Here is a 26,466-nt window from a genome sequence, read left to right on the forward strand (position 1 = left end):
TTAGAGCTTATCCAAAGGCCAGCTTTTATCCTTTTGTCAAGACCTAGGATTTCTTTGCTGCAGGGAACTCCCTCTATCAAAGCAGACTGGCCATTTCTTCTGCAGCCCCTAGAGGGTTGCCTCAGGGTACCTGATTATGTGGATATAACCTGGGTCCGGAAACGGATCAAAATATAATTAGGAAAGGCTGAATAAATAAAAACGCGGTGGGACCCAGATAATGTGAATTTACGGTTTTCTAAGGGGGTGCAGCAGCGCTCTGCCCGGAGCAGGGCAGGCACTTAGCACGTGCTTGCCTAAGGACTGACCGCGCACCTGGGGACACCCAGACACGCAGAGGAAGCGGGGAAGGCCGTGGAGCCTCCCGCACAGCTCCCCGCAACGTTCTATGGCTGCGCGTCCCCAGGGTCAGCGCAACGCTGTAAAATATTCCCAAGGATAAGCATCGGAAGATGGTCCTGTGACCATACACCCGGTGATCTTTCCGTCAGCCTCTAGGCTCCTGAGTGGTTTCGCAAGCCCAGGGTGCGGGGAAGACCGGGGTCGCCCCTTGGACCCTGGGGCTGGGGGCTAGCGAGCTGCGAGGGCCAAGGATGCATCGATGCTCTCAGTACTCGACGTGTGCTGCCTACTCTTCCTCCCTCCCTCCCACCTCCCGGGGGGTGGGCTCGGGGGGCGGGGTGGGGGCGTGTCCGTCGGCGCTGATTGGCTGCGTGGCTGCGGGCGGTGGGGTTAAGCGCGTCGCGGGGCCGGGGCCGGGGTCCCGCTAGAGCGGCCGAACCCGAGCTTGGGGCCCCGAGCCCGAGGCGGAGGCAAGCCCGCCGACCTTCCCCCCACCCGCCTGCCAGTCATGAGCCCCCGGCCGCCGGGCACCCGCCCCGGCCCTGCACGGCCCCTGGTCCTGCTGCTGCTGCTGCTGCTGCCGCCGGTGCCCGCGTCGGGGTCGGCCCAGGTGCCGCCCCCGCAGCCCCCCGCCCCGAGGAGACCCCCGGTAGTGATCGGTAAGATCGGGCACAGGGCGCCAGGCAGGCCCCCGACCCTCCCCCGGGCCCGGGGGCGATCCCCGCCCGGCCACCGTGCTCTGGGCCCTGGGGCCCCGCCTCTGAGTGCGCCCCCAGCCTTCTCCCCCTGCCCCCTTATTATTTGTCTCCAGTCTGGGACCTCCTCCTGTGTATCCCCTTCTCATGCAACCGCCTTCTCCTTCCCATCCCCCTCCTTAACCTTCCCCGCTCAGGGTTCCCCATCCTCCCGGCTCAGTGTCCCTCTTCCTCCCTGTGCACCCTCTTTACTCCACACACTCGGGGGCCCCGCTCCCTATGTATACCTTTTTCCCCTTCCAGTGTACCCTTGAGACCTCCCCGCTCAGGCTTCCCTGCCCTTAACCTTCTCCATTCAGGGATGCCCTCCCTGTGCACTCCCTCCTCCATATTCGTCCTTCCTCTCCATCCACCACCACGTGTCCCTTCCTTAACCCTTTTGACTCAGGGTGCACCCCCTCCGTCCTCCCCGTGCCCCTGCTTCGGCTCGAGGCCCCCCTTCTTCCCCAGATCACACTCCTTCCTATACACCATCCAGCTGTCTTCCCCATATATCTCCCTTCTCCCCATGCCCCCTTTCTCTTTCCTCTCGCCCCCTCTTTGCCCCTCTTCTCTCAGGCCCTCTCTCCTTTTCCAGTTTCCCTCTCCAATTTCCCACTCCTGCGAACTTGTCTCCCTCTTTATCCTACCCACTTCACCACACACCCACCCAACCCCAGAGGCACCTTCCTTCCCACAGCTCCGGCATACTGACTCTTCATCTCCCCTCCCCCTCCCCAAAGTACCCTACCCAATGCTTCCTCACTCGGAGACCCAACACATACTTAATGTCATCCTCCACTAACAGTCCCCCTGCCTTGATGGCCCATCCAGTGCTCATCCACCAGCAGCCTCCTCTTGTCTTACTCTGCTTTCTGTACTTTACACTCTCACCCCCTTTACCATTACCTCTGCTCACCGTAGCCATTTGGTCTTTTTCTTGGGGCCAACATCTCCAATCTTTACTGCCTTGACCTCCCAGGCTAATCTACCCCCTATTTACTCCAGGGTTCCTTTTCTCCTTATAATAATAATAGCTGTCATTTATGTAGCCAGCACTAGACTTTTTTTTTTTCCACTTTAGCATTGTTTTTTCCAATTGCATGTAAAGGTAGTTTTCTACATTCACTTTTATAAAATTTTGAGTTCCAAATTCCCTCCTCCCCCTCAAGACAGCAAGCAATCTGATACAGGTCATATATGTACAAACATATTGAACATATTTCCACATTAGTCATGTTGCAGCAGTAGACTTCTTATCTCAATCTTTACTTCCATGGATAGTTGCCACACCATTTTACACATAAGAAAACTAAGGCTGCTTGGAATGTAGGAACTTGCCCTGAGTCACACAGCTAGGAAGCATTGAAGACAGGATTCCACTGACTACTTACTAGCTGTGTGACTCAAGGTAAGCCACTTAACCTCAGTTTGCCTCAGTTTCCTCATTTGTAAAATGGGGATGATAATAAAAGCAGTTACCTCCCATATCACTGGGATACCTTGAAACTTAATATCACCCCCTTCCCCCTGCTGTGCTCCTACTATAACCCAAGCTGTGCCTCAGTCCTCACTGTGTTCTGCCCTGGTTCCCTTGCTTTTTCCTTACATGGTTGTACCTCCTTCCATTACCACCTTTGGGTCCCTTCTGGTAACTGCCCCTTCCAGGTGCCTGGCTCCCACCCTTGTCCCCCAGTCTGCTCTGCCTTCCCTGTCTGGAGGGAGGGGAACATTCCATAGCCCATAAGCCATCATTAATTTAGATCAGGAAAGGGCCTCTTGACATCATCCCTCATTCACTACTGCCCCTCATACCCTCTTTCTTTTCAGCCTCACTTTTGCCCTAGACTTCCCTCATCAGATTCTTCTCCATACTCTTTAGTGCCTTCACCTTTTCCATTTCTTGCCCCTTCCTTTCTTTAATACCCCCCATAAAAGGGCGGAAACTGCTATAGATTTGAAGTCAGAGGACCTGGGTTCAAATTCTAGTTCTGTCTGACCTTAAATAGATCTGGGCCTCACATTTCTAGTCTGTAAAAATGAAGGTAGGGTGGGGGTGGGGGTGGGATGGGGAGACATGATCAGTTCTCCAAGGGTTGGAGAACAACTTGAGGGTTGTTTTATGGGTTTGTTTCTTCACAGCCCTTATTATTTGTCTGCCCTTTGACCCTTGGGGACCAGTGGAAGGACAGGAGAGGGCTAAGGCCAAGCCTTTTTTTCTTGCCTTCCTGTGACTTGCCCTTCATGGTCTTAGCCAGAATGGGATGACTACTGAGACCCAAGGCTGGGGCCTGAGAGGGCAGAAGGGGAAGGAATGGGGTCAGAAGTTGCTGTATGACCAGATGATATTTATAGCGAGGGAAAAGGGCTGTACCAAACCCTTCCTCCCCCCATCGATGGTATCTGTCATTGTGGTTCTCTTTTCCATTCTCCTGGGCACTCATGGGGTAGGGAGGATGTTCCTCATCTCAAAGAGTTGCCTTCCTTTCTTCGTTATGACCTTGGTTTTACTTTGCAGGCTCTGCTGGACAAAATCTAGCTATGTTTGCTTTCTTTGCCTGCTCTTTGACAACCATGATTGCTATCTGAGATAATTTGTTTGAGACAGGATCCCAGGGTCCTTAGTCAAAATGACTCCATGGGCTTGTGGTTGACCCTGGTCAGTGAGTCTGTGGCCAGGGAGGAGAGATCACAGGTTTGGAGCTACAGGAGACCTTAAAAGATCATCGAGGCTTATATGCCTTTAACACAGAATTTTGTGTTGTTATTCGGTTATTTCAGTCATGTCTGACTCTTCGTGGCCCCATTTGCAGTTTTTTTTTGGCAGAGATACTGGAGTGGTTTGCCATTTCCTTCTCCAGCTCATTTTACAGATGGAGGAAACTGAGGTAAACAGGGTGGAAGTGACTTGCCCAGGGTCACACAGCTAGTAAGTGTCTGAGGCCAGATTTGAACTCCAGAAGATGAGCCTTCCTGATTCCAGGCCTGGCGATCTATCTACTGTGCCACCTAGCTACCCTAATATACAGAAACAGGCCCAGAGTTGTTAAATGACTCACCCCAGGGCACAGAGTGTCATAGTCAGGATTCAAACTGAAATGACCAAGCCAGAGCTCTGTCTACTGTGCTGACCCACCCACCTCCTGATCTCTGTCTTATTAAGTCCCAAGTGTCTTTTGACCCTAGGATCTTGAATCCTATGTGGGCCTGTTAAAATGAAGGATCCTTTCTGCAGCAGCCAAAGCCCCAGACGCAGGATGATCAAGCTGTTAGAATAGTGTTGATCTTTTAGGAAGGACTGACAATGAGAAATCTCCATTCCTGTTCTTAATAAGCCCCTCTATGCAGCTGGCTGCTGTGTGTCAGTAAGAATTCTGGGCTTTTATCTTTGAGATTGCTGATTGCTATTTCTGTTTATTTTCCATTCCTGTTCAATCTTGATAATGCCACCCTGAGAACCAGGCATTAGCTGCAACTCCGTCTGTTTGTTTGGCCTTGGGGGTTACAGCAGAGGCCCCCAACTCTTATTACCTGAAGTACTTTATACCTTTTATGCTAAGCATAGTTTTCGTCCTGTAGTTTAAAAAAAAGAGTAGCTATAGCCCAGAAGGGTTACTCATCAATCACTAACAATTGAGTGTAAATGAGTCTATCTGGAAAGAGAACTGCATGAGAATTCTGGAATTTGAGGTGGTGGTGGTGGTTGTTTTAGGGATGGAGGTAAGCTCATTCTTTCTTCCCTCTCTGCTCTGTGGGACTGGGTTCTGTGATTTTACCATGTCCTATAGTAACTGAATGAATTTCCTTCCTTGGACTTGTGCTGAGGGAGAGGACTGAACTGAAGAACTGAAGAAATAGAGGGGAGTTATCCATCTTTATCTTTCTCCACATGATCCTGGGGAAAGACTGCTGAGGCCAGAAGGGAGAAGGGAGCTATATGTGATAAGCATATTTATTCTGTGAAATACAGGCATCTAGATTGACCTATATAGTCATTTTAAAAAAATTCATTGATATCTTCTGTTTTTATATCATGTACATTTATTTTCCTGTATATCCTCTCCCTTCCCAGAAAACCATCATCCCTTAAAACTGAGAAGAAAAAGAGAGGGGAAAAGTTCAGCTAAACTACTTTTTTTCAGTTGTTTCAGACTTTTTGTGACCTCATTTGAAGTTTTCTTGGCAAGGATACTGGAATGATTTTCCCTTTCTTTCTCTAGTTCATTTGACAGATGAGGAAACTGAGGCAAACAGGGCAAAGTGACCTGCCCAGGGTCACACAGCCAGGAAGTGTCTGAGGCTAGATTAGGAACTCGAGTCTTCCTGATTCCAGCCCTGGAACTCTGTCCACTGCATCATCTAGCTAGCTGTCCAATTAAACTAACCAACAACACATTTGAAAAAAACCCTGACACCCATAGTTCCCCACTTTTGCAAAGAAGTGGGAGAGACAGTCTTATGCTTCATCTTTGGCATCAAGCTTAATGTTTGTAATTTCATAGCATCCCCTTTTGATGGTTTTGTAGCGACAGCACTTTCTACTTACGTTCTTGGATCATTGTGTATAATTTTTTTGATCTCTGTCCTAAGGCTTCCTATGTTTTTTTGTATTCATCATAATTCATTATTTCTTACAGTGCAACAGTATTCCATTCCATTCACGTAACAGTGTTTTAGCCATTCTCCAATGATGGACGTTTCTTTGCTACTACAGAAAGTGCTGCTATAAATAGTTTAGTGTATGTGGAGCCTTTTTGTCATTGATTTTCTTGAGCTATGAGCTTAGTAGTTCTATACAGGCTTTCACATGGGAACTCTGTAGGCACCTGGCTGGATTTCACTTTAGAAGGCATAGATTAGTCCCTCTGTGAATGAGTAGTACAACCTACCACAACTACAAAGGAAAAACTAGAGGTTAGGTCAGGGAAATCTGGAAGGAGCCTTAGAGATCATCTGATCTGGCTCCCTCATTTTGAAGATAAGGAAACTGGAGACCAAGAGATGCTGGCTAAGTGACTTGTCCAGGGTACTACACAGCTGGGATTCAGACTCAGGTCTAGTGAACCCCAATCCCATGTTCTTTCTCGTGTGGCATATTACTCATTGGGTGACCAAACCTGCTGTCCCAGTGAATGTCCCAGTGACTTCTTGTCACAAATGACTTCTAATTCAGAGGAGAATCCTACACAGTTACAGAAACTTGGCAGAGCAGCCCTCCCTACTTCCTAAAGCAAAAGTACTGACAAAGTATCCTATGAGTATACAGTAGCTGTTCAGAGGAGGGTCAGAGAAGTAGGAAAACAGTGAGTTTGACTTTGATACATTTTTTCTGCCTTCAGTTGGGTTTTCCTGGTGACTCCAGACTTGAAGACTTAACTGCCCTGTTGACCTTCCTTCAGAAGGCAAGAGTTCCATGCCTCTGCTTGTCTCCTCAGTAAATGTGCCCTTGAACAGTTAGTGGTTGGTGAAGCTTATGGGGAGATGAGGCAGCTTCCTTTTTGGAAGCTATAGATGAAGATTAGACCTCTTTGGGTAGTACAGCCTACCATGACTCCAGAGGAAACTCTGGAAGGGACCTCAGAGAGCATTTGATCTGGCTTCCTTGTTTTGCTGTTGTGTTTCTCCTTCATTCTCGAAGAGGACCATGACATCAAGATGACATGACTTGCAGTGGACTTTGATTTGAGTGAGGGAGGGCTGTGCAAGGTCACTAACCTCTTTCTCCTCCTGAGCCATCTGGATCCAGCGATTAGTTATTCATCAGGACCACTGGAGATAGCCCAGGATGCAGTGGGAGACCCTGGCCCTTTTAGGCTTAGGTCTTATCACAGTCTTACTGTAAGTGAGATACACCCATTCAATGAATAGGCTTCTTTAAGTTACTAAAGGGATGGCCCCTTTAATAAAAAAAAAAAAATCAAACTGGGAGAGGAAGACCCTCAGGGTTCCTGGGTAAAAGAGAAATAATTGCTATTTAGTGATTACATCTACTCTGTGCTAGTTGTATGGGGACCTGCTCTTCAGTCTGTGAGCTCCAGTGGGATCAAGCCTTCCTTATTTTACAGATGAGGGAGATGCTACATTAATGATTTGACCAAGGTCACACAGCTGGGATTAAAACTCAGGTTCTGTGAATTCACATCCTGTACTCCATCTCCTGCGTCCTGTGACTTGAGGGAGGAGGCTCAGTGGTGAGGGCTCAGGGCTCTGTTCTCAGGATCTTGCCCCATTCTCCATCCCATGACTGATTTAGTTCATTGAGTACTGCCACTAAAATTCAAGCTCTCTCAGCATCCTTTGTACAGCCCTCTCTCTTAACTTTCATCCAGTGACAGATTCATGCTGGATGTGGGAAAAGCTGACAAAGTCTCTTGGATTCATTTTTTAATCTGCTAAAAAAGTGGTGACTCTGACTGTGGTGTAGGGGAAGAGGGTAGTGAAGAGTTGGACTTTCTGCTTGTGGGCCTCCTTTAAATAGAAAAAAGCTGCAAGCTACCCTATTTGTCTCAGTTTCCTCATCTGTAAAATGGACTAGAGTAGAAAATGGCTAACCGCTCTAGTATTTTTGCCAAGAAAATCCCAGATGGGCTCATGAAGAGTCAGACGTGACTGAACAACAGCTAAAACATACCTGACATCCATTTCCCCATTGCTCAATTTCAAGATTACTGTTTACCATGACTCAAAGTCATGCTCTGATAGTGGAAGAATAAAGGCACTAAAAGATGAGCCTTTGTTCCAGGGAAAAGCTGGACTGGGGGGAGGGGGTGTTGTCATGAAAGAACTTGGTATTTTCTAGGCAGCCCAGCCTACTCCTGACCTCCTGTTCAATTCTCATCGTCTCTTTGCTGTGTTTATCCATCCCCCCAGTATATACTGATGAATGAGCTTATCACAGTCTAGACAGCAGCGATTCATGTGCACATAGTTAGACAAAACTTGGTATTAGTAGAAAGTTCAGCCCAAACAATGTTCAAGGAACAACCTATTTGAGAATTTTCTAGGGTATTTTGTGTCTTATTTCTTTGTGAAGAAATTTTTGGCCGTTACTGAGGAAGGATTAGGACACAGAAATCGTAGAATCCTTTGGTTTGGGTTTGTTTTCTCAAAATTTTATTGGTGCCTTATTTCTGGATATCCTGACTCCCCACTCCCAGTGAGCCTTTTCTCCAAACAGAATGTATAATCTAAAAAGGACCTATACTTATAAATCATCACTCTAGAGTTGAAGAAATGGGTCCAGAAAGGAGAAGTGATGTGTCAAGGACCCACAGCCAGTCAATGGCAGAACCTGTTGGAGAACACAGGACTCCTGGAACATAGGAGTCCCAGGCATTTTCATTTTTAGTGCCATTTATGAGCAGTCAGGTTTGACTACATGTTGATAGTTCAGACCTCCTTGGGGAGAGGCCAGAAGCTGTTGGTAACAATGAGGGCTTTGGATCATAGCTCTTAATTGTTCTTCTGGGAAGTTCAGCCGTGGCTGAACATCACCCCTAAATGTGAGTTTAGCCCAGCAAGAAGCTCCTGACTCAGTGACAGAGAACTTGTCAATTGCATGCTCTTCTTTTCACCCTTTCCCTAAATCTTGAAATGCCGGCAATGGTGAAACTCACAAGGTTTCCTTTTCTTAGAAGGAATCTGTTCCAAGCTAGCTGGTGGGAGGTAGAAGGAATGTTTGTTACTTCCAAATAGTCTTCCTCTGCTTTCTTAAAGAGGTTCTCAAATCAGTTCTGAACCACAGTTACTGCAATGCTGTGCTAATTATAATTGTACTCATTGTAAAAGCTGCTTGCAGCACCCCTCCTCTGGATCATCCTCAACATACCCTTTGGGTAAAGCTCACTGCCCTCTTAGTCCACCGGAGCTGAATTTATTGGTGACAAATGTGAGTGTATGAAACTGTCAATGTGGAGCACCATCTTGAGTTAGGACTGCTTCTAGACCTTATACCCAGAACCTTCTCCCTCTGGCTGCAGAAAGTACCATCTGTTATGGATAGGAGTACTTGTTGGGTTTCTTTAGCTCAAATACTGCCTCTTCCTAAAAGGTTTCTCAATCAAAGTTTTACTCTTTCTAAAGTCTTATTGTGTTTGTTTATATCAGTCTGCAAAGATTTACTAAGTTGGAGGTGGGGATAGGGGAAGGAAGAATAAAAAAATTAAAACTGGCCTGTCCTTAGAGTTTACTCTCTTTAACAGAGCAGGCTTTTATAGGTATAAACGAAAATCTGGCTGGTAGATTCTCTTTGGAGGGAAGGGCTGTTAATTGAAAAATGGGTAGGAATGGGAGGAAGCAGGGTCTGAAAGGTTTCAGAGAAGGTGGCTCTTGAGCTCAGCTTTAAAGGAATGATGAAGAGAGAGAGCATTTTAGGCACGAGACATGGTTGTGGAGATGGACGGTAGAGTGTTCGTTATGTGCAAAAAAAACAGCAAGAAAGCCAGTCTAGTTAATGCACAGAGTACAAGGAAGATAGTCATATGGAATCAATCAGCTGTCATAGGTCAAGTTCTAAGCAGTGAAGCTGGATGTGGTTTACTGAAAAGAGGGCTAATGCGATCAAGATTTGTGACTTATGAATATCACTTTGCAAGTTGGGTAGAGGAGAAAATAGAGTGGGAAGAGACCAGATTCTGGGAAACCTAATTCTTGGAGCTTTTATGAAATAGATCTGATGAGGGGATGAGGGCCTGTGCTAAGGTGGTTGCTGTGTGAGTCTGAATGAAAGAAAAAGGCATTACTGAGCTCTCACTTGTGTGCTAATCACTATTACATACTGAGGATTTGATTATAATTACTAGATGATTACTAGAAGTGCTGTTTCCCCAGCACTTAGCCCAATATCTGGGACTCATCTGGGCCCTTCTGACCTGAGGGGCTTATCTTCTAAAGTTATATCTTGTAGCATTTTAATACTGTCCATGAAGTTTTCTTGGCAAAGATACTGGAGTGGTTTGCCATTTCCTCTCCAGATTTATGCAGGCAGGTAGGGGTTAAGTGATTTGTCCAGGGTCACACAGCTAGTAAGGATCTGAGGTCAGATTTAAACTCTGTTTTCTGAGTCCAGGTTCAGGACTCTATCTGCCTGGTGTCTGTCCCAAGGAGCTTAAATAAATGCTTATTGACTTAGTACAAAAGCAAAGGTAGTTCCTGCCTTCAGACTTGGTTTCTAGTTGGGGGAGACCATACACTAGGAAGGGGCATTTGGGTGGGTAAAAGTTAGACTTGACATACCCAGAGCTAGAACTGTGGCCAGAGCTTATATTTGATGACAGTCCTTGGTTCCAGAATTGAAGGGGAGGAAAGGGATAGAAAGGGTACCTCAGAGAGGTTCAAGTGACTTGGCCTACGTCACACAAATGGTAATTGTCAGAGATAAAATTTGAACTCAGGGCACTCAGTGTCCAACTTTCTTCTCTAGATTGAATTGCTTCTCCAGGCCAAGCTGTGGAGATTCAATAGATAGTGTACAGGTAGAATTGATAAGATTTGGCAAATAATTGGATGTATGGGGTAAGTGAGAGAATCCCTCAGGAATGGATCTGTTTTAGGTTGCTATTAGTTATCTTTTGTTTCATTCGTGTGTATATGTGTGTGTGTGTGTGTGTGTGTGTGTGTGTATGTTTGCGTGTGTGTTTGCATATATCTTGGCCCAGTGGATAGAGCTCTCTTCCTGCAGTCAGGAAGATCTCAATTCAAATTCAGCCTCAGACACTTACTGTGTGACTCTGGGCAAGTCACTTAACCCTGTTTGCCTCAGTTTCCCCATCTCTCAAATGAGCTGGAGAAGGAAATGCAAACTACTGCAGTATCTTTGCCAAGAAAACCCCCAATGGGGTCACAAAGGGTTGAACATAGCTGAAAAATGACTGAACAAATACCTCATTTCACCAGCAAGATTGCTAGCTATTTGGGCGCAAAGACTGTGACTTATTTACTTTTGTTTCTTTTGTGCTGCCTAGCCCCGAGCCTTAGTGCTAGTAATACCCAGGAGCAGTAAGTACCCAGTAGTACTCCTTACTTGTTTGATACTGTAATTAGAGGCTTTGACTTTTAAGGGGGTAAGGATATGCCAGGGCAGAGGGGCTGAGCCGTTCTATTGTTTTATAAAAGAGCTGGACAGAACCTTGAATCATTGAATCAGATATCTCTATTTCACAGATGGGAAAATTGAGACTTATTCAGGGGAAACCCAGAGTCACATTTATATAGTAAGTAGAACCAAGATTTGAAGTCTTCTGAGTCCATATCCTCATCCCCTCGTTCTGCAGATGAGGGAACTGAGATGCAGGGGAAATGGATGACCTGTCTGAAGTCAGTATTGATGGTCAGTGACAGAACTGAGTTCTTTCTACCTTATACCATGGTTGTTGAATACAGATGGGTATCATTCAAGGTGACACAGTTTGATTGAGGTAGTTGTATCTTTCCCCTGTGTGTTGACATAGTTCCTTCTTCATATCAAGTGTGTCACTGCCTCAAACCTGGGCAGTGGGCAACCTGTTTCCTGAGACGGGTCATAGGTTCTGGTATGTGGTCCCTTAAGTCGCCATCTCTGAGGTCCAGGCCTCTGGGAACATGAAGAGAGAATTACATTAGAAGAAAATTTCCTGGTCTACCTTCAACCACGGTAGGTTTTGACTTCCAACTGGAACAGATATTAGAACATGCCTCTTGGGTAGGAACCTAGGACAGTGGAAAAAGAGCAATGGGGCTCCCTGTTTTAGCTAGAGGTTTAGCTGTGAATCCTGAATCCAGGTCTTTCTTGACTGCGTGACACTAGGCAAGCAATTTTCCCCATCTAAGCTGCTATCTCCTCATCTGTAAAATGGGGATATTTCTATCCTACCTTGGAGGATCATTTTGAGGAAAGTGCTTTGTAAACCATGAAGCTCTATAAAAAATTGACATAAATTGTGGTAGTAGTTAGAGTAAAGGCTCAATATTCGTTTAGCTTGCGCAGGAATCAAATGATTTGGGAACTGGTTTTCCTTTAATCACTTCCCCCTTTGGTCATGTAGCTGTAATGCAACATATATTTTATAGCATCTTCAAAACCATATTTAAATGGAGAAATCTGAGGCACAGTGGAAAAGGGACTGGCTTGATGTCAGGGCATCTGGGTTCAGATTTGCCTTTGATGTCCATGGACAAGACACTTAGCTTCCCTGGGCCTCAGCTTCTTCATTTGTAAAATTAAAGTATTGGACTAGATGGGTCAACTTTCTGAGCTTATGAATAAAATATTTATTGAGCATTCCCTGTGATCATAGAATTGTGTGCTAAGCAGGGGTGTGTGTGTGTGTGTGTGTGTGTGTGTGTGTGTGTGTGTGTGTGTGAAGTATGGAGGCCCTTAGATGATCTATTCCAAGGTATTTTGTAGAGGAGGCTGGCCCATAGAAGTTAAATAACTTACGAATACCAAAGATAGTTTAGGAGCGAAGTTGGAGTTCATCTGACTCCAAAAGTCAGTGCCCTTGGTTTTTTTTCCCTCACTTAATAGTATTTTATTTTTTTCCAATTACATGTAAAGACAGTTTTCAACATTCACTTTTATAAGATTTTGAGTTCCAAATTTTTCTCCCTCCCTTCCTGTTCTCCCCTCTCCCCCAGGCAGACAGCAAGCAATCTGATATAGGTTATACATGTACAATTATATTAATCATATTTCCCCATTAGTCATGTTGTGAAAGAAGAATCAGGAGAAAAGGGAAAAAGCATGAGAAAGAAAAAACAAAATGAAGTAAAAGTAGTATGTTTCCATCTGCACTCAGACTCCATGGCTCTTTCTCTGGATGTGGATGCATTTTCCATCATGAGTCTTTTGGAATTGTCTTGGATCATTGCATTGCTCAGAAGAGCTTAGTCCATCATAGTTAATCATTGCACAGTGTTCTTACTGTGGACAGTGTTCTCCTGGTTCTGCTCACTTCGCTTAGCATGAGTTCATGTAAGTCTTTTCATGTTTTTTCTGAAATTGACCTGCTTATCATTTCTTATAGCACAATAGTATTCCATTACATTCATAGAGCACAACTTGTTCAGCCGTTCCCCAATTGATGGGCATCCCCTCAATTTCCAATTCTTTGCCACTACAAAAAGAGTTGCTATAAATATTTTTGTATATGTGGGTTGTTTTCCCTTTTTTATGACCTCTTTGGGATACAGACCTAGCAGAGGTATTGCTGAATCAAAGGGTATGCACAGTTTTATAGTCCTTTGGGAATAATTCCAAATTGCTTTCCATAATAGTTGTATCAGTTCACCAACAAAGCTTTAATGTCCTAATTTTCCCACATCCTCTCCAACATTTATCATTTTCCTTTTCTGTCTTAGTAGGCAATCTGATGGGTGTGAGGTGGTACCTCAGAGTTGTTTTGATTTTCATTTCTCTTACCAATAGTGATTTACAGAATTTTTTTCATGACTATAGATGGTTTTAATTTCTTCATCTGAAAACTTCCTGTTCATATCCTTTGGCCATTTGTCAATTGGGGAGTGACTTGTATTCTTGTAAATTAGTCAGCCCTTCTTAAGGGAAACTTTGTCATTATGCTGCCTTTTGGAGACAAAAGTCCCTGAACCATTTACTACTAACTTGTGTTCAAGGCTGGGTTTCCATGCTGCTAGACATGAAAAGAAGTAAAAATATGCACATGATTCAGCCACTGGTGAATTTACAGACTTGGAAAACTAGACATTATATCTCTGAAAAGATAACTAAGAATATGCAACACTTTTTTATGTTGTTGTTCAGTTGTTTCAGTCATTTCTGATGCTTTGTGACCTCATTTGGAATTTTCTTGGCAAAGATACTGGAGGGTTTTGCCATTTCCTTCTCCAGCTCATTTGACAGATGAGAAACTGAGGCAAATAGGGTTGAGTGACTTGCCCAGGGTCACAAAGCTAGTAGGTATTTGAGGCTGGATTTGAACAGGTATTCCTGACTCCAAGCCTGGTGTCATGTCCACTGTGCCACTTAGCTGCCCCAGTCAAGGATACCCAGGGTCTGGAGATGATGGAGTGTCTTGTTTGAGGAGGCTGGTATCACTGGATTTCAGAGAATTAGGGGAAGTAAGATGTAAGAAGACTATACAGGGGAGGAGGAGGGAGCAGGTTATGAGGGGTCCAGCATGATTTCTATTTGGCCCTGGTGGCAATAGGGCACCTATTTATTTATTGAGTCAGGGTGGGGGGAATCTCTGCTTGAGGAAGATCACTTTGCTAGCTTAGTGGCAACTGGACTGCAGTGGGGAGAGACCTTTCAGCAGTACCAGCAGTCTATTGCAATAGTTCAGGTAAGAGGTGATTGAGGGCCTGTAACTCTGGAGGTGAGAGTGCTAGAGGAGAGAAGGGAGCATAATTGCAAAGATATTATGAAGGTAGAAAATTGATTGCATATGATGAGGGAGGAGGGGCAGGGGAAAGAAATTGAGAAAGTAAAACATTGAGAATGACATGTAGGTTTTGAGCCTGGGTGACTGGGAGGAAACTAGAAAGATTGGAGGGTTTGGGGAAAAAATAGTGAGTTCAATTTTGGATGTGATGCATTTAAGATGACTGGGATAATCAGTTCAAAAATATTTAATATGCAGATTGGAAGTCAACAGAGAGTTGTTAGGGCTGGACAAATAGAACTCAGAGTCATTTGCATAGAGATGATAATTGACTCCCTGGGAGCTGATGAGATCACCTAAAGGAAGAAGAGATGACAGTCCCAGACAGAGCCTTGGGAGACATTGGGCAAGACCTGGATGAAGATCCAAGAAAGCAGACTGAGGAGCATAACCCTGGAGGGTGAAGGATAGTGTCACACCCCAGAGAGACATCAGAAAGGATGAAGATTGACAAAGGCCATTCGATTTGGCCACTGAGAGATACAAGTAAGGTTAGAGAGAGCAGTTTCAGTTGAAGTTAGACTACAAAGAGTTAAGAAAATGAATGTATGTCTAAAATTCTTATTAATAATTGGATAGCTCATAAGAAAGATTGGGGTATACCTGAGTATGATATGAATTTAAAAAGTAAAACTATTTAGGAACAGCTAAAAGAGTAATTATGTTGTATAAATTAGGTGCAAGAGGTAGAATCAATACTTAGGAATTAGATGGGGGAGGAGGGCTGGTAGTTCTGGTAACTTTTTATCAGAATGGGTTTAATTTAAGAGGGGAAAATACCTACGTACATATATATTTAGAAAAGTATGAAAGTCTTCTAAATTCCAAAGAAATAAAATGGTTGGAGCATAGAGAGGGAGGAGAGGACAAGGGAAGGGTCTTTAGAGGGGAGGGTAAGGGAATAGGTAAAAGAGGGGTATAAAAGTGTCTTTAGTTTTATGAGAATGAGAAGATAGGGGAGGGATCCTTGGAGGGTGTTAAACAAATAACAGGAGGGCAAGGTAGTGGGTAGAAGTAAAGTAGAGGGTTGGGGAGGGTGAGTAGGAAATAAGAGATACTCACAAACATTAAAGATCAGGAGAAGAATTTGCTTGGGAAAGTATATGTCAATATATGCATATATATGTATATGTGTATGTGTGTGTGTGTATCTATAACAATAGAGAAATATATCCAAACTTAATTGTAGCCTTCTTGGGGGGGAGGTGAAGGGGGAAAGAAAGAACAAAGTAAAGTGCACAGCAGAGAACAAAAGAATTTCCAAGGAAGCAGAGGAAAGCTGGACAGTTCTCAGTACAATGTGTATACAGGCTTTCTTGAAATGAAAATTTATTGTTACATATTTCGAATCCTCTCTTATATAAGTTCTGCTATGCACATGACATGCTTTTTTTTTCTTTCTTTGTATTTAAGTTTATGCTTTGTTTTTGTTTCTTTTCTCTATTCTGTATTTGTGTTCTGGCCTTTGAAAGATTAATATGGTACAAAAAAAATAAAATATAAAAGAGAGAAAAGAAAATGAGAGAAAATGAAATGGAGGCATAAATTATAGAAGTACTTTTCAAAGAAAAATTAGTTACAAGAGAAAAGAGAGCTTTGGAGGAGAGCTAGCGGGGATGGATGGGTCGGTGAGATTTTGAGAACAGAGACACGGGCATGTTTTTGGGTGGTAGATAAAGAGCCAGTAGACAGGGTGAGAGTGAAGATGAGTGAGAGTGGCAATCTGTCAGAGCAGAAGGGATGGAATGGGATGGCTTGAAGGCACCTCTTTTTGTTGAGGTGGGGTAAAGGAGGAGATGTCAGAAGGCATCTGAGTGATGGGAGATGAAGAAGAGAGGAGAAAAGGGAGCATATGACAAATGGCTTCAGTTTTTCTGTAAAACATGAGGCAGGATTCTCAGCTGAGATGGGAAGTGGAGGGGCCATGGGGAGGTGTGAGGAGGGATCAGATGGTTTTTGAGGAGCTGCTGTGGAGAGTGGGATAGTGTTGATAAGGATTGCCTAGGTGCAGTGAAGTCCAGTTGAGGTTGATTTACTATAAATTTATATTACACAGTCAGAATGATTGGGGATGGTAAAGGAGGAAATGGGATGGAACGGGATCACTTGGGTAGATAGAGGAGTTTGCCTTGGCAAGTGGCAGGGCCAACTCATCATGTGAGCCAGATGAAGGAACAGATAGTAGCAGAAGGCATCTGAGTGATAGGAGGTGAGGAGGAGGGGAGAATATAGAGAGCTATCTAGCTAGCCTCTGTTCTTTTCCAGGCAAGGTTCTCAGATGAGAGGGTGGAAGAAGGGGGAACCATGGGAGATTTGAGAAGAGGTGAAAAGATTTATAAAAGCCATTGTGAATGAGAGAGTCGTTTACAGAGATGTCAAAGAATTATCTTGCTGCAGTGAGGGCCCAGTTGAGATTGTATAACCTAAGTTTGTAATGGACTCCAGTCTGCACGGTTTCATGATTTTCTCCAGCTTCGTTTAATAATTGAGGGTCCATCTCTGTGTGCCCTCGTATGAAGGTAGGAGTTGGGGAGGAGAGAAAGACTGGGAGGTAGACTTTAGTTTCACTGAGGAAAGAAGGGGTGAGTTCTGAATGTTGATGGACCTTCAGAAGCCACCTGCATCTTCACTGGATGATAAATATGGATGGAATGAACCTCAAAGGACAGGATACTGAATAGTGTGGTAGGGGAAGAGCCTAGAAGGGGCAAAGGTGGGGAGCAAGCAGTAACTCCCCCCACCACAACCAGTGAGCCTAGGGGTGGGTGAAAGGTCAGCCTGAGCTAGAAAGGGTGTCCAGGGAATCAAAGAAAGGGCACAAGCATTTATTATTAAACACTTGCTGTGTACCAGGTACTGTGCTAAAGTGCTTTACAAATATCTCATTTAATCCTCACAACAACTTTGGAAGATAAATGCTATTACTATACCCATTTTACAGTTAGGGAAACAGAAACCAACAGGTTAAGTCACTTGCCCAGCGTCACAACATTAAGTGTCTGAGACTGGCTTTGAACTTGGGTCATTTCTGACCCCAGACCCAGCACTCTCTCCTCTGCATCACCCACCAGGCTGTGTCCGAAGAGTCCAGGTCTCAGTGAATGAAGAAGATGGGGGGCCCACACAAAAAGAGAAGTTTAAGATGGATGCTAGTTGGTTTCAAATGATGGGGAGCTTTGGGGCGGGGACCTGGAGAGAGGTAGGAATAAGGGAGCAGTCACTTGGAGGCAACTCATGGAAACAATGGAAACCCAAGCCCAGGTCAGAATCACTGAATGATGAGGGTATGAAGGGATGGAAGTATGTTATCAGGTAGGGTAACATCATCTGTGGAGGTTCAGTGGTGTCAGAGTGAAGTTGTCCCAGGGCACCAGATTCATATAGCTGGAAAAGGGGGTGGGGGCAAACAGTGCCTTGAAACAGAGTTAAATGGGTTATTAGGCTGCTCTGGAGTTGTAGGTAGCTTACAAGGGTGCCTGGAGTGGGATGGGATGGCAGCCCCGAGATAGAAGCACCCCTCAACAGCATTTGATGAGAATATTTTCACTAGTCTCTCTTGCGTCTTAATCCCATATCACCGATTACCTACTAGACACTTCAAAGTGAATGTTTCATAAACATCTTAAAGTCAAAATGTTCCAAACTGAACTAACCTTTTCTCCCTAGGATAGGATAAACATGTGACCTTGGACAAGTCATTTTTACCTTTCTCTGGCCCCAGCATTCTGCCCATTTCCTGTCAAATGAAAGGTCTTAGAACTCAAAAATTTTATGACCTTACGTCTCATATGAAGATGATGATCTCTGACCAGTAGAAATGATAGTTGATATATAATGTGCTTTAATGTTTGTAAAGTGTTTTTAAATTGGTTTCTACAAGTCTCTGAGGATATAGATATGCCCATTTTATAGATGAGTTAAAAAAAGTGAAGTTTCTGGCTCATGAGTGAACTATAATGCTTCTAGACGGCTTTATGGAGGAGGTAGGATTTGTATGGACTTAGAAAGCTAGGTAGAATTTAGGTATATAGAGAATGGAAATTGTAATGGAAATGTTATTCTACACCAGGAGTTCTTTTCTTTTTTTTTCTTTCTTTCTTTCTTTTTTTTTTTTTTGAGACAATTCGGGTTAAGTGACTTGCCCAGGACAGCTACTAAGTGTCTTAGGCTGGATTTGAACTTAGGTTCTGATTCCAGGGCTGGTGTTCCATCTGCTGTGCCACCTAGCTGCCCCATACCAGGAGTTCTTGACATTGTTTGTGTCATGGACCACTTTGGCAACAATCAGTAGAGGAGTCTACTTATTTTACTCTGCAGGATGGTAAGCATGGGGGACCGGTGTCTATTATGTGGCAAAGAAGATGGCACACTCCAAGGCACCTTAAGATCTCTTTTGTTAAGTTCAGTGATGGAGTAAGGCAGACCAAACCGGAGAATATGTTAGATCATAATTGCTGGCTACTGTATGCCGTGACATGCATGCTTGTCATTTCCTACCCTCGTCAGTCACATCTAGCATACTTTGGGGTAGATGGCTCCAGATGGTGCAAAACAACCAGCTTGGTCTGGGCAGGGCCAGGTAAGCGAGCACCTTCCTGTCGGACTAGCTCAGTTGGCTCAATTTTGCGAGCAGTTGTTTGTTCAGTTAGCTTTGTTCTCTTTCTCAGTGACAAAACACAATCTTAGACCAAGGCACTACCTCACCAATATTTGCGGTTAACCTGTAGAAGTGGGATAGAGATGGAGAGTAGAAGGACGGGATTAGTCAACCTGTCCTCTTGCCCTGGACAGAATAGCTCCATTGCTGTGTGATCTTGGAGGGCTATGTAATAACTTCTGCACCTCAATATTCCCATCTTTAAAATGAGGGATTGATTAAAAAATTTTTTTGTTAGCTATTTCAGTATAATTGTTCACCTTTGTAATCATGTGTATTGTAATCATATGAATTTAAAAAACATGGTTCTGAGAAGGACTCCATAGGCTTCCAAAGGTGTTCAGGACACAAAAAAAATGATTAATAGCCCCTATTCTAGATGAGTTTACCTCCAACTGATTTCAGCTCCAAATGAAATTAACTTAGAATGTCCACTGGTGGAAGGACAGAATCCTGGAGCCCAGTTTCTGAGTGTACCTACTTGCTAGGGTAGAGACAGCTTGACTCAGTAATCTATTAAAGACAATTACAAAGTGATAATCATGAAAACAATCTGGTACTGGCCGAGAAACAGAGTGGTGGATTAGTGGGATAGATTAGGTATACAATATTCACTTGACTCAACCTGATGGGCAGGGACTATTGAGAGAATAAAATGAAATATTATCTTACCTTCATTTTGAGGGACTTGACATTGTATGGTAAAAGAGGCTTTCATGTATATGGTAGCTTTCTATAACACTTCCTACCTGTGGCATATTCAGGGCAGGTATAACTTCTGAACCTCAATTTCCTCGTCTCTAAATTTACGATAAATGATTTTCCAAAGACATAAATGATTTCTCTAGGGCTAGATAGGACCTCTAGATATTTTGGGCCCTCCTGTCTTAGAGTGAATGTCAGTGGCAGCTGTTTCTCTTTGGAACAGCAACCCTGAGGGTTTTTCCCTCCCAGCTTGATTTTTCTTTTCTAGTTAAAGGGGCCATCCCTTGACTGACTTCTTAAAGGGGTCTATTCTTTGAAGGGCATTACCTCACTCTAAATGAGTGCCTGAGAAGGCCTTAGCCTAAAAGAGTCAGGATCTCCCATTGTATCCTAGGCCATCTCCAGTCGTCCTGATGAATATCTGGTCACTAGACCCAGATGGCTCTGGAGGAAAAAGTGAGGCTGGTGCCCTCCCTCACTCAAATCAAAATCAACTTCGAGTCATGTCATCATTCCCTGATGTCATGGTCCTCTTTGAGAATGAAGGACAAACAGAAGGACTTTGGTGATTCTTTTGACTCCAGTTTCTGCCCTTTCTATACAAACTGGTTCTGTCTAGCAGAAAGTACCTGATCACCTTATAAATGGTATTGAAATGCCCTATTTCCTTCCCAGATCAGGCAAGCTGAAGTTCCTATTTCCTGCGGATGGTTTTGCTCTACCTTCTTGGGCAAGGCTGTCACTTGAATGCCTTTTGACCTGCTTAAGGCTAGGAAATTGTACTTTTGGCACCGTTGTGGTCCTTTGGGAAAGTTGGAAGAGAGCCCTTCATGTGTAGGTTTGTGCAAGTCAGGCTTAACACCAGGGAGGCAACTCCTTCTCCCTCCTTCCTCCTTCTGGGTAGACTTTTGCCAAAGGGATTGATTGCACATTCACAGTGCATGATCAGTGTATATGTAAGGTTTTTGGGTGTTGAGAAACACAAGCTCAAGAATCCTTCACAGACACTGGTTAGACCTTTCCCCCTTGGTCAGTTCATTACCCATTGGATAGAGAGGCTTTTGCCTCAGTAGTTTTTTCACAGTGATCTTGGGTTTATCACCTAATTTTTTGGCCTCTGTTTTTTCGTTTGCACATGGGGTGGCTGGGATTGGATGTGTGGCCAGATAGGCTCGATGAGCCTTTTCTGTTTTTAAATATTGTATTGATGCTTTTTTTTTAAGTGTTACTTATTTCCCAATGACTTCCACTGACCACAAACCCTAGCAGAGTTATAGTTTAAAAAAGATGAACACATTAGTCATGTCTGAAAATACACGTGGCCCTTGTGCCTTTGCCAAGAGGAAGGAAGCGTGTTTAACTGTGGAGACTGAGTACTGGAAACTGTACTGAATCTCTTAGGCATTGAGGGTCTGTCCCTTTAGTGATGGGGATTTAGCGGAGGTTGGCTGTGCTTTGTTTCAGGGGACAGATGAGGAAACATCCAAAGCTCCCCCTCTCCTGCCTTCTGTTTTCTTTGTTGCTTTGAGGAGGCTTCTGACTGGGGCTTATCAAGAAGGGATTGTGGAAAGGCTTCAGTAAACCAAACAATTCAGGTCCCAGAGTTGGAACCCAAACCCAGGCCTTCACACTCCAAATAAATTGTGTAAGGAGCAGTGAAATCTCATTTGATCCTTCTGATGGGCCAAGGTTAAATGACTTTCCCAGGTTCATACAGCTAGATAGTGTGAATCTGAATTTGCAAAATGATTAAATGTATTCAGCTGAGTTATTAGTTCCTAATCTTTTTGTCCCTAGTTTTAGATTTTAAATTTTTATCATTTTTTACCTGATGTCTTTGTTTTTAAAGCAATCTTGTTTCCACCTGGGTGCCTATTTTCAGTTATATTTGGAAACAAGACATCAGCAAAAGTAACCATTACAGACCTGTTTCTGACAGGTACATTCTGTATTCTGCATATACTGTCCGCTCATGTGCTCTGAAGAGGGGAGGATGTGTCGAATTTTTTTACCCTTCCATGGGGCTAAGGTCGGTCATCACAGTGTTCGCTTTCATGTCATTTGTTGTTTTTTTTTTTTCCAGGAACGTTGTTGTGTATCTTGTTTTCCAATCAGTCAATATTTATTAACTATCTCCTATTTGCCAGGCACTGGACTAAGGGCTGAGGATACAAAGAGAGGCAAAAGACAGCCTTGCCTTTGAGAAGCTCCCAGTCTGATGGGGGAGACAACATTCAAACAAACATATACAAAGCAAGCTGTCTGCTGGACAAATAGGAAACAATTAACCGAGGGCACGCACTGGAATTAAGAGGGGTTGGGCAAGGCTTCTGAAGGAAGCCAGGGAGATCAGGAGTCCCTCTGCATTTGGTGTGCAAGCTAAAGATCCTCTTTTTACATAAAAATTTCATGGACCCTACATCTGTAGATTAGTACCTATCCAGAAAAGACATGACAACAAAAAACTGTAATTCTATAACTCTTTTAAATGACTTGGTATTTTGTTAATTGCGAAATCTAAATACATTTGAAAATAGTAATAACACATGTGGGAGACAGTCTGCAGAAGGTACATTTGCTTATCGTATTGAGTCATCCTGTATGTTTTGTTGGTTTCTGATAAAGATTAGGATTACAGTGATCGGTGTTTCTAGGGCCCTTGTGAGGAGGGGCCTGCTAGCCAAGAGGATTTCTTAGGCCCCTTCCAGCTTTAAGTTTTGTTGTCTTCTAAGTGAGCTTTTAGTAAGACATTTTATCTACCAGTCTCTCCATTTCTTAGAACCTTAAGTGTCTGAAGTTAAGAACTTGAGTATTTTGCATTAGTAACATGCTTTGCTTTGTTTGGACTTTAAAATGTATTCTCTTCCTTTAAAGTTGATACCTGGCTCAGGGGGGAAAGCTGGAGACACGTGGGCTTGGCACCTGCAAAACAAAGCAAAGCCTGTCTTTTCCAGGAGTCTTTTAGGGCCATGTCTAGAGCTGGCTGTATATGAATTACAATTACTCTGTCTTTTGGACCTTAGGGAGAAAGGTGATTTTGGGGTATAACTCTGGGAGTAAGCAAGTTATTTCTGGGAAAAGTCTCTTCTCGGAAATATAGGACTCTGCACTGATAGAGAAGGAAAGAACTTGGCATAGCTGGTGAACACGGAGTCTGCCAACCTTGGGGAAGCCCCATGCCCCAGTGGTATTTGTCAAAAGGGGGTTTGGACTATAATTAGGTTGGGTTTGTGATTACCTTTGCTACCTGTCTCTTGGAATTCCATAGAGCATTGAAGGAGGCTTAGTAAAGGACTGACTGCTTTTTTCTTGCTCTCTATTCACAGAATGATATAATAGAACACTAGACCAGGAGTCAGATTAGGTGGGGTCTTGTCTTAAATCTGCCTCTTTAAGTTGTCATTTCAGACAAATGAATAGAAAGAAACCCTGAGAAGGGGAGTCACCCTGTTAAGTATATTCTCCCAGATGACTGTCTAGCCAGTATGTATGGTAGGCAAGGCTGGGCCATCTGTAGGGGTGCTTTTGGAGATGGAATTCTGGCCTCTTGCCCATGGCTATAGCTTACCTTTACCACTCCCGTAGTCTCATTTACCAGACAACATCTGCTGGAAGAAAGCGAGGTGATTGTTTCTAGAGTAAATCAGATAATTTGATAACCTGAAGCCTTCTTGGTGGGAACAGGAATACATGGGAACAGGTATCCTATGGGGAACCAGCACATGGTGAACACTAGGACAGTGGAAAGATTCCTGCTAGTCACAAGTCCTGTTATTTGACCTTTTTTCTGATCTTACAAGGTGGCATGTGCTGATCCATCCTAAATGGAGCCTAGTGGCTCCTGCCTTTGATGTATAATCTTGGGCTAAGCTTTAGTTTTGATGAGGGTTGGAAAGAACAGGAGGAGGACCCCCCCAAGACTGGAGTACAGGGACAGGTCACCTGGAATGAATTTGAGGACTCAAGCATTCTTGAAGTCAAAGTGGTAGAGATTTATTGTTATGCTTTTCAGTGGGCAAGAATTCTTCCGGAACCTGAAAACTTAGAGGGGTACAGTTAAAGTTTATATAGGATATTCTATAGTAAATCATGTGCCAAATATGTTAACTAGGTGATTCAGGGTGGGATTAGGGAGTGGTTAGTTCTTAAAGGAACATACACTTTTGGTATCTACTGTGCAGGTATTTTACGAAGATTTCATCGGGAAATAGCCCAAGGAAAGGGCTACATGGAGGTGTGGTTTTAGGCCTGAAATGTCATTAAGTCAGCTAATGATCAGGGCTGACTGAGGCTGCTCCCATCAGTGTCTTGTTAGACAAGGCTAACATAAAGGAGTATACGTGTGCCTAAGTCTAGGATACATAGGATTGGTCAGTGAGTAGTAAATATCTCTCTGACCCAGTACACAGCTGGTTCAAACTAATAAATTCTATAGGTGCAGCTGGCTACCGCATCAGGATCAGAGATCTAGGGCAGGCTGTTCTTAGACTGGGGAGAAACTGCCTGGGATAGTGTTTTGAGGCTAGGGAGAAATGTCATTTTAAAATTGGGATCCAAGCACAGGCGCCCAAGGGCCCCACCAGTTTCATTATCTATAAAACTAGGGAGCTGGGCCATATAACATAGAAGGTGTTCCTTTAAGTATTTATACTCTGTGGTCTTTGTTTGTGAAGGTCTGTTAGACAGTATTTAATGGTAAGGACATTAGATTTGGCTTCAGAAGGACTAGATTCACATCTTGCCTCTGTGAGCTATGTGTCCTTAGTAAGTCACTTTTCCTCTCCAAACCTCAGTATTTCCTCATCTGTAAAATGAGAGGAGGATCCATTATAGCTCTAAGTCCTGATTTGTCCCATTATATTAAAGTGACAAGCATATTAGGTAAACCATGGCCTGGGAGGAGAGTTCAGCTCATCAGCAACTCCGAAACTACAGAGGGAACTGAAGTAATTCTAGCATAGAGTCCCATTGGTCAGTGTCCTAATGGTACATGATTACTGGAACCATTCTGCTGTTACTGGGCATCTCACACTGTGCCTTTTTCTTTCTTACAGTACCTGGTGACTTGGGAAACCAGTTGGAAGCCAAGCTAGACAAACCTACAGTAGTCCATTACCTTTGCTCCAAGAAGACGGACAGTTATTTTACCCTCTGGTTGAATTTAGAACTGCTCCTTCCTCTCATCATCGACTGTTGGATTGATAACATCAGGTGGGCCTCATTCAGACCTTTGGCTGGTACAGTGGACAGGCCATTTACTTCAAGAGTTCACCCCCATAGGGAACAACCACCTGATTCTGTTAGGGAAACCTCTGTTCTAAGGCTCTTTTTAGGCCTTTGCTAATCCCATACTGGAGCAATCAAGGCGGGGGCAAGGTGGCTCCAGATGGGGACCATGAACAGCTTGCTCTGAGCGAGCTTGCTTTCTCTCCTTCCTTCCTTCCTTGCTCCCTCCCCTTCCAGTGTTTGGCTTTGGGAATGTTTTTCTTTCTTTTTAAGAATTTCAATCCTGAATTTAACTAATGCCAAATCATACTCAAAGCAGAACAAAAAATTAGGACCATACATGAATTGACTTTGGGGTTTTCAAATTGTCATTGTGCAGGCCTCAATTTCTTATGAAATGGTATCCTCAAAGGGGATGCAGGTATATTGGATGTGAAAGTGTTTCCCCACTGCTACTCCAGCCTTGCCTCACAAGGGGAGGGACTTCTGACTTCCCCAGCGAGCTTGATGTTCCTGCACAAAAGTCCCCAGTGGAATATCTCATTTTGGAAGTGTAGTGCAGTCTGATGCAATCGTTAGTCTCAGAAGGCAAAATTACTCCAAGCCTCCTCTTCATTCAGTACAAGGACATGGGAGAAAATGGTACTGTCTTTGCCTGCAGGTAAGGGTCTCTTGAGACTGAGATGTTGATAGTCACATGCCTTTCTTTCTGATACTAGAGAGAGCCATTAAAGGACTTATCAGATGAACTTCACCATGTCTTAGGTTCCAGGGGTCTAGTCAAACGACTAAAAAAATTTCCTCAGCCTTTCCCCTCCCTTACTGCCAAATGTGGTATCTGTAGATGATAAAACAGTCCAGAGAACACATTCATGTACAAGCTTTGCTCACTGATTACAGAAATGGTGCCTGTGATCTGACCTTGCTATGGCGGGTTACTGGGAGCTTCTAAAATTCTTTTAGCCTCACTGGCTCAGCACTAGTTTTTTGTTAATGGCTGATGGGAATGAAATTGTAGTGAGTTCTAAGCCATTTTCAGGAGTAAAAATATTTGTACTTCATGGATTTTAAAAAAAAGTGATGATTTTTTGTGTTCTAGGGTACCTTCCACCACAACAGTTTTATCTTCTATATGAATGATCCTTCCAGGTCTTCAACCAGATGAATTTGGATGCAGCCAAGAGGAAGGAGAATGTACAGAATTTAGTGTCAGGAGAACCATATTCTGGTCACACTTAGTGGGTGTGTAGTAATAGGCAAACACTTAGTAGCCCATCTGAGTCCCATTTTCTTTGTCTGCAAAATGGGAACAATATTTGAACTGTCAGTGTCAGAATTTCCATAGCCTGTCAAGCAGAAACTTGCATGACATTGGACTGAGATCATATAACTTTATTTCTTTCAT

The 26,466-nt window shown here is 43.8% G+C and overlaps 1 protein-coding gene across 1 annotated transcript in view; it reads left to right on the forward strand.

Moving 5' to 3' along the window:
• The first annotated feature begins 719 nt into the window (after nucleotides 1–719).
• PLA2G15 (phospholipase A2 group XV) overlaps nucleotides 720–26,466 on the forward strand; it is a 42,996-nt gene continuing 17,249 nt past the window's right edge. Inside the window, exons 1-2 of the mRNA XM_072636152.1 lie at nucleotides 720–1,001; nucleotides 24,890–25,046. Of these exons, the coding sequence (XP_072492253.1) occupies nucleotides 851–1,001; nucleotides 24,890–25,046 (308 nt within the window). The 5' untranslated portion in view covers nucleotides 720–850. The remainder of the gene's footprint in view (nucleotides 1,002–24,889; nucleotides 25,047–26,466) is intronic.

This window comes from Notamacropus eugenii, chromosome 1 (assembly GCF_028372415.1).
Source record: "Notamacropus eugenii isolate mMacEug1 chromosome 1, mMacEug1.pri_v2, whole genome shotgun sequence".
NCBI classification, from domain to species: domain Eukaryota; kingdom Metazoa; phylum Chordata; class Mammalia; order Diprotodontia; family Macropodidae; genus Notamacropus; species Notamacropus eugenii.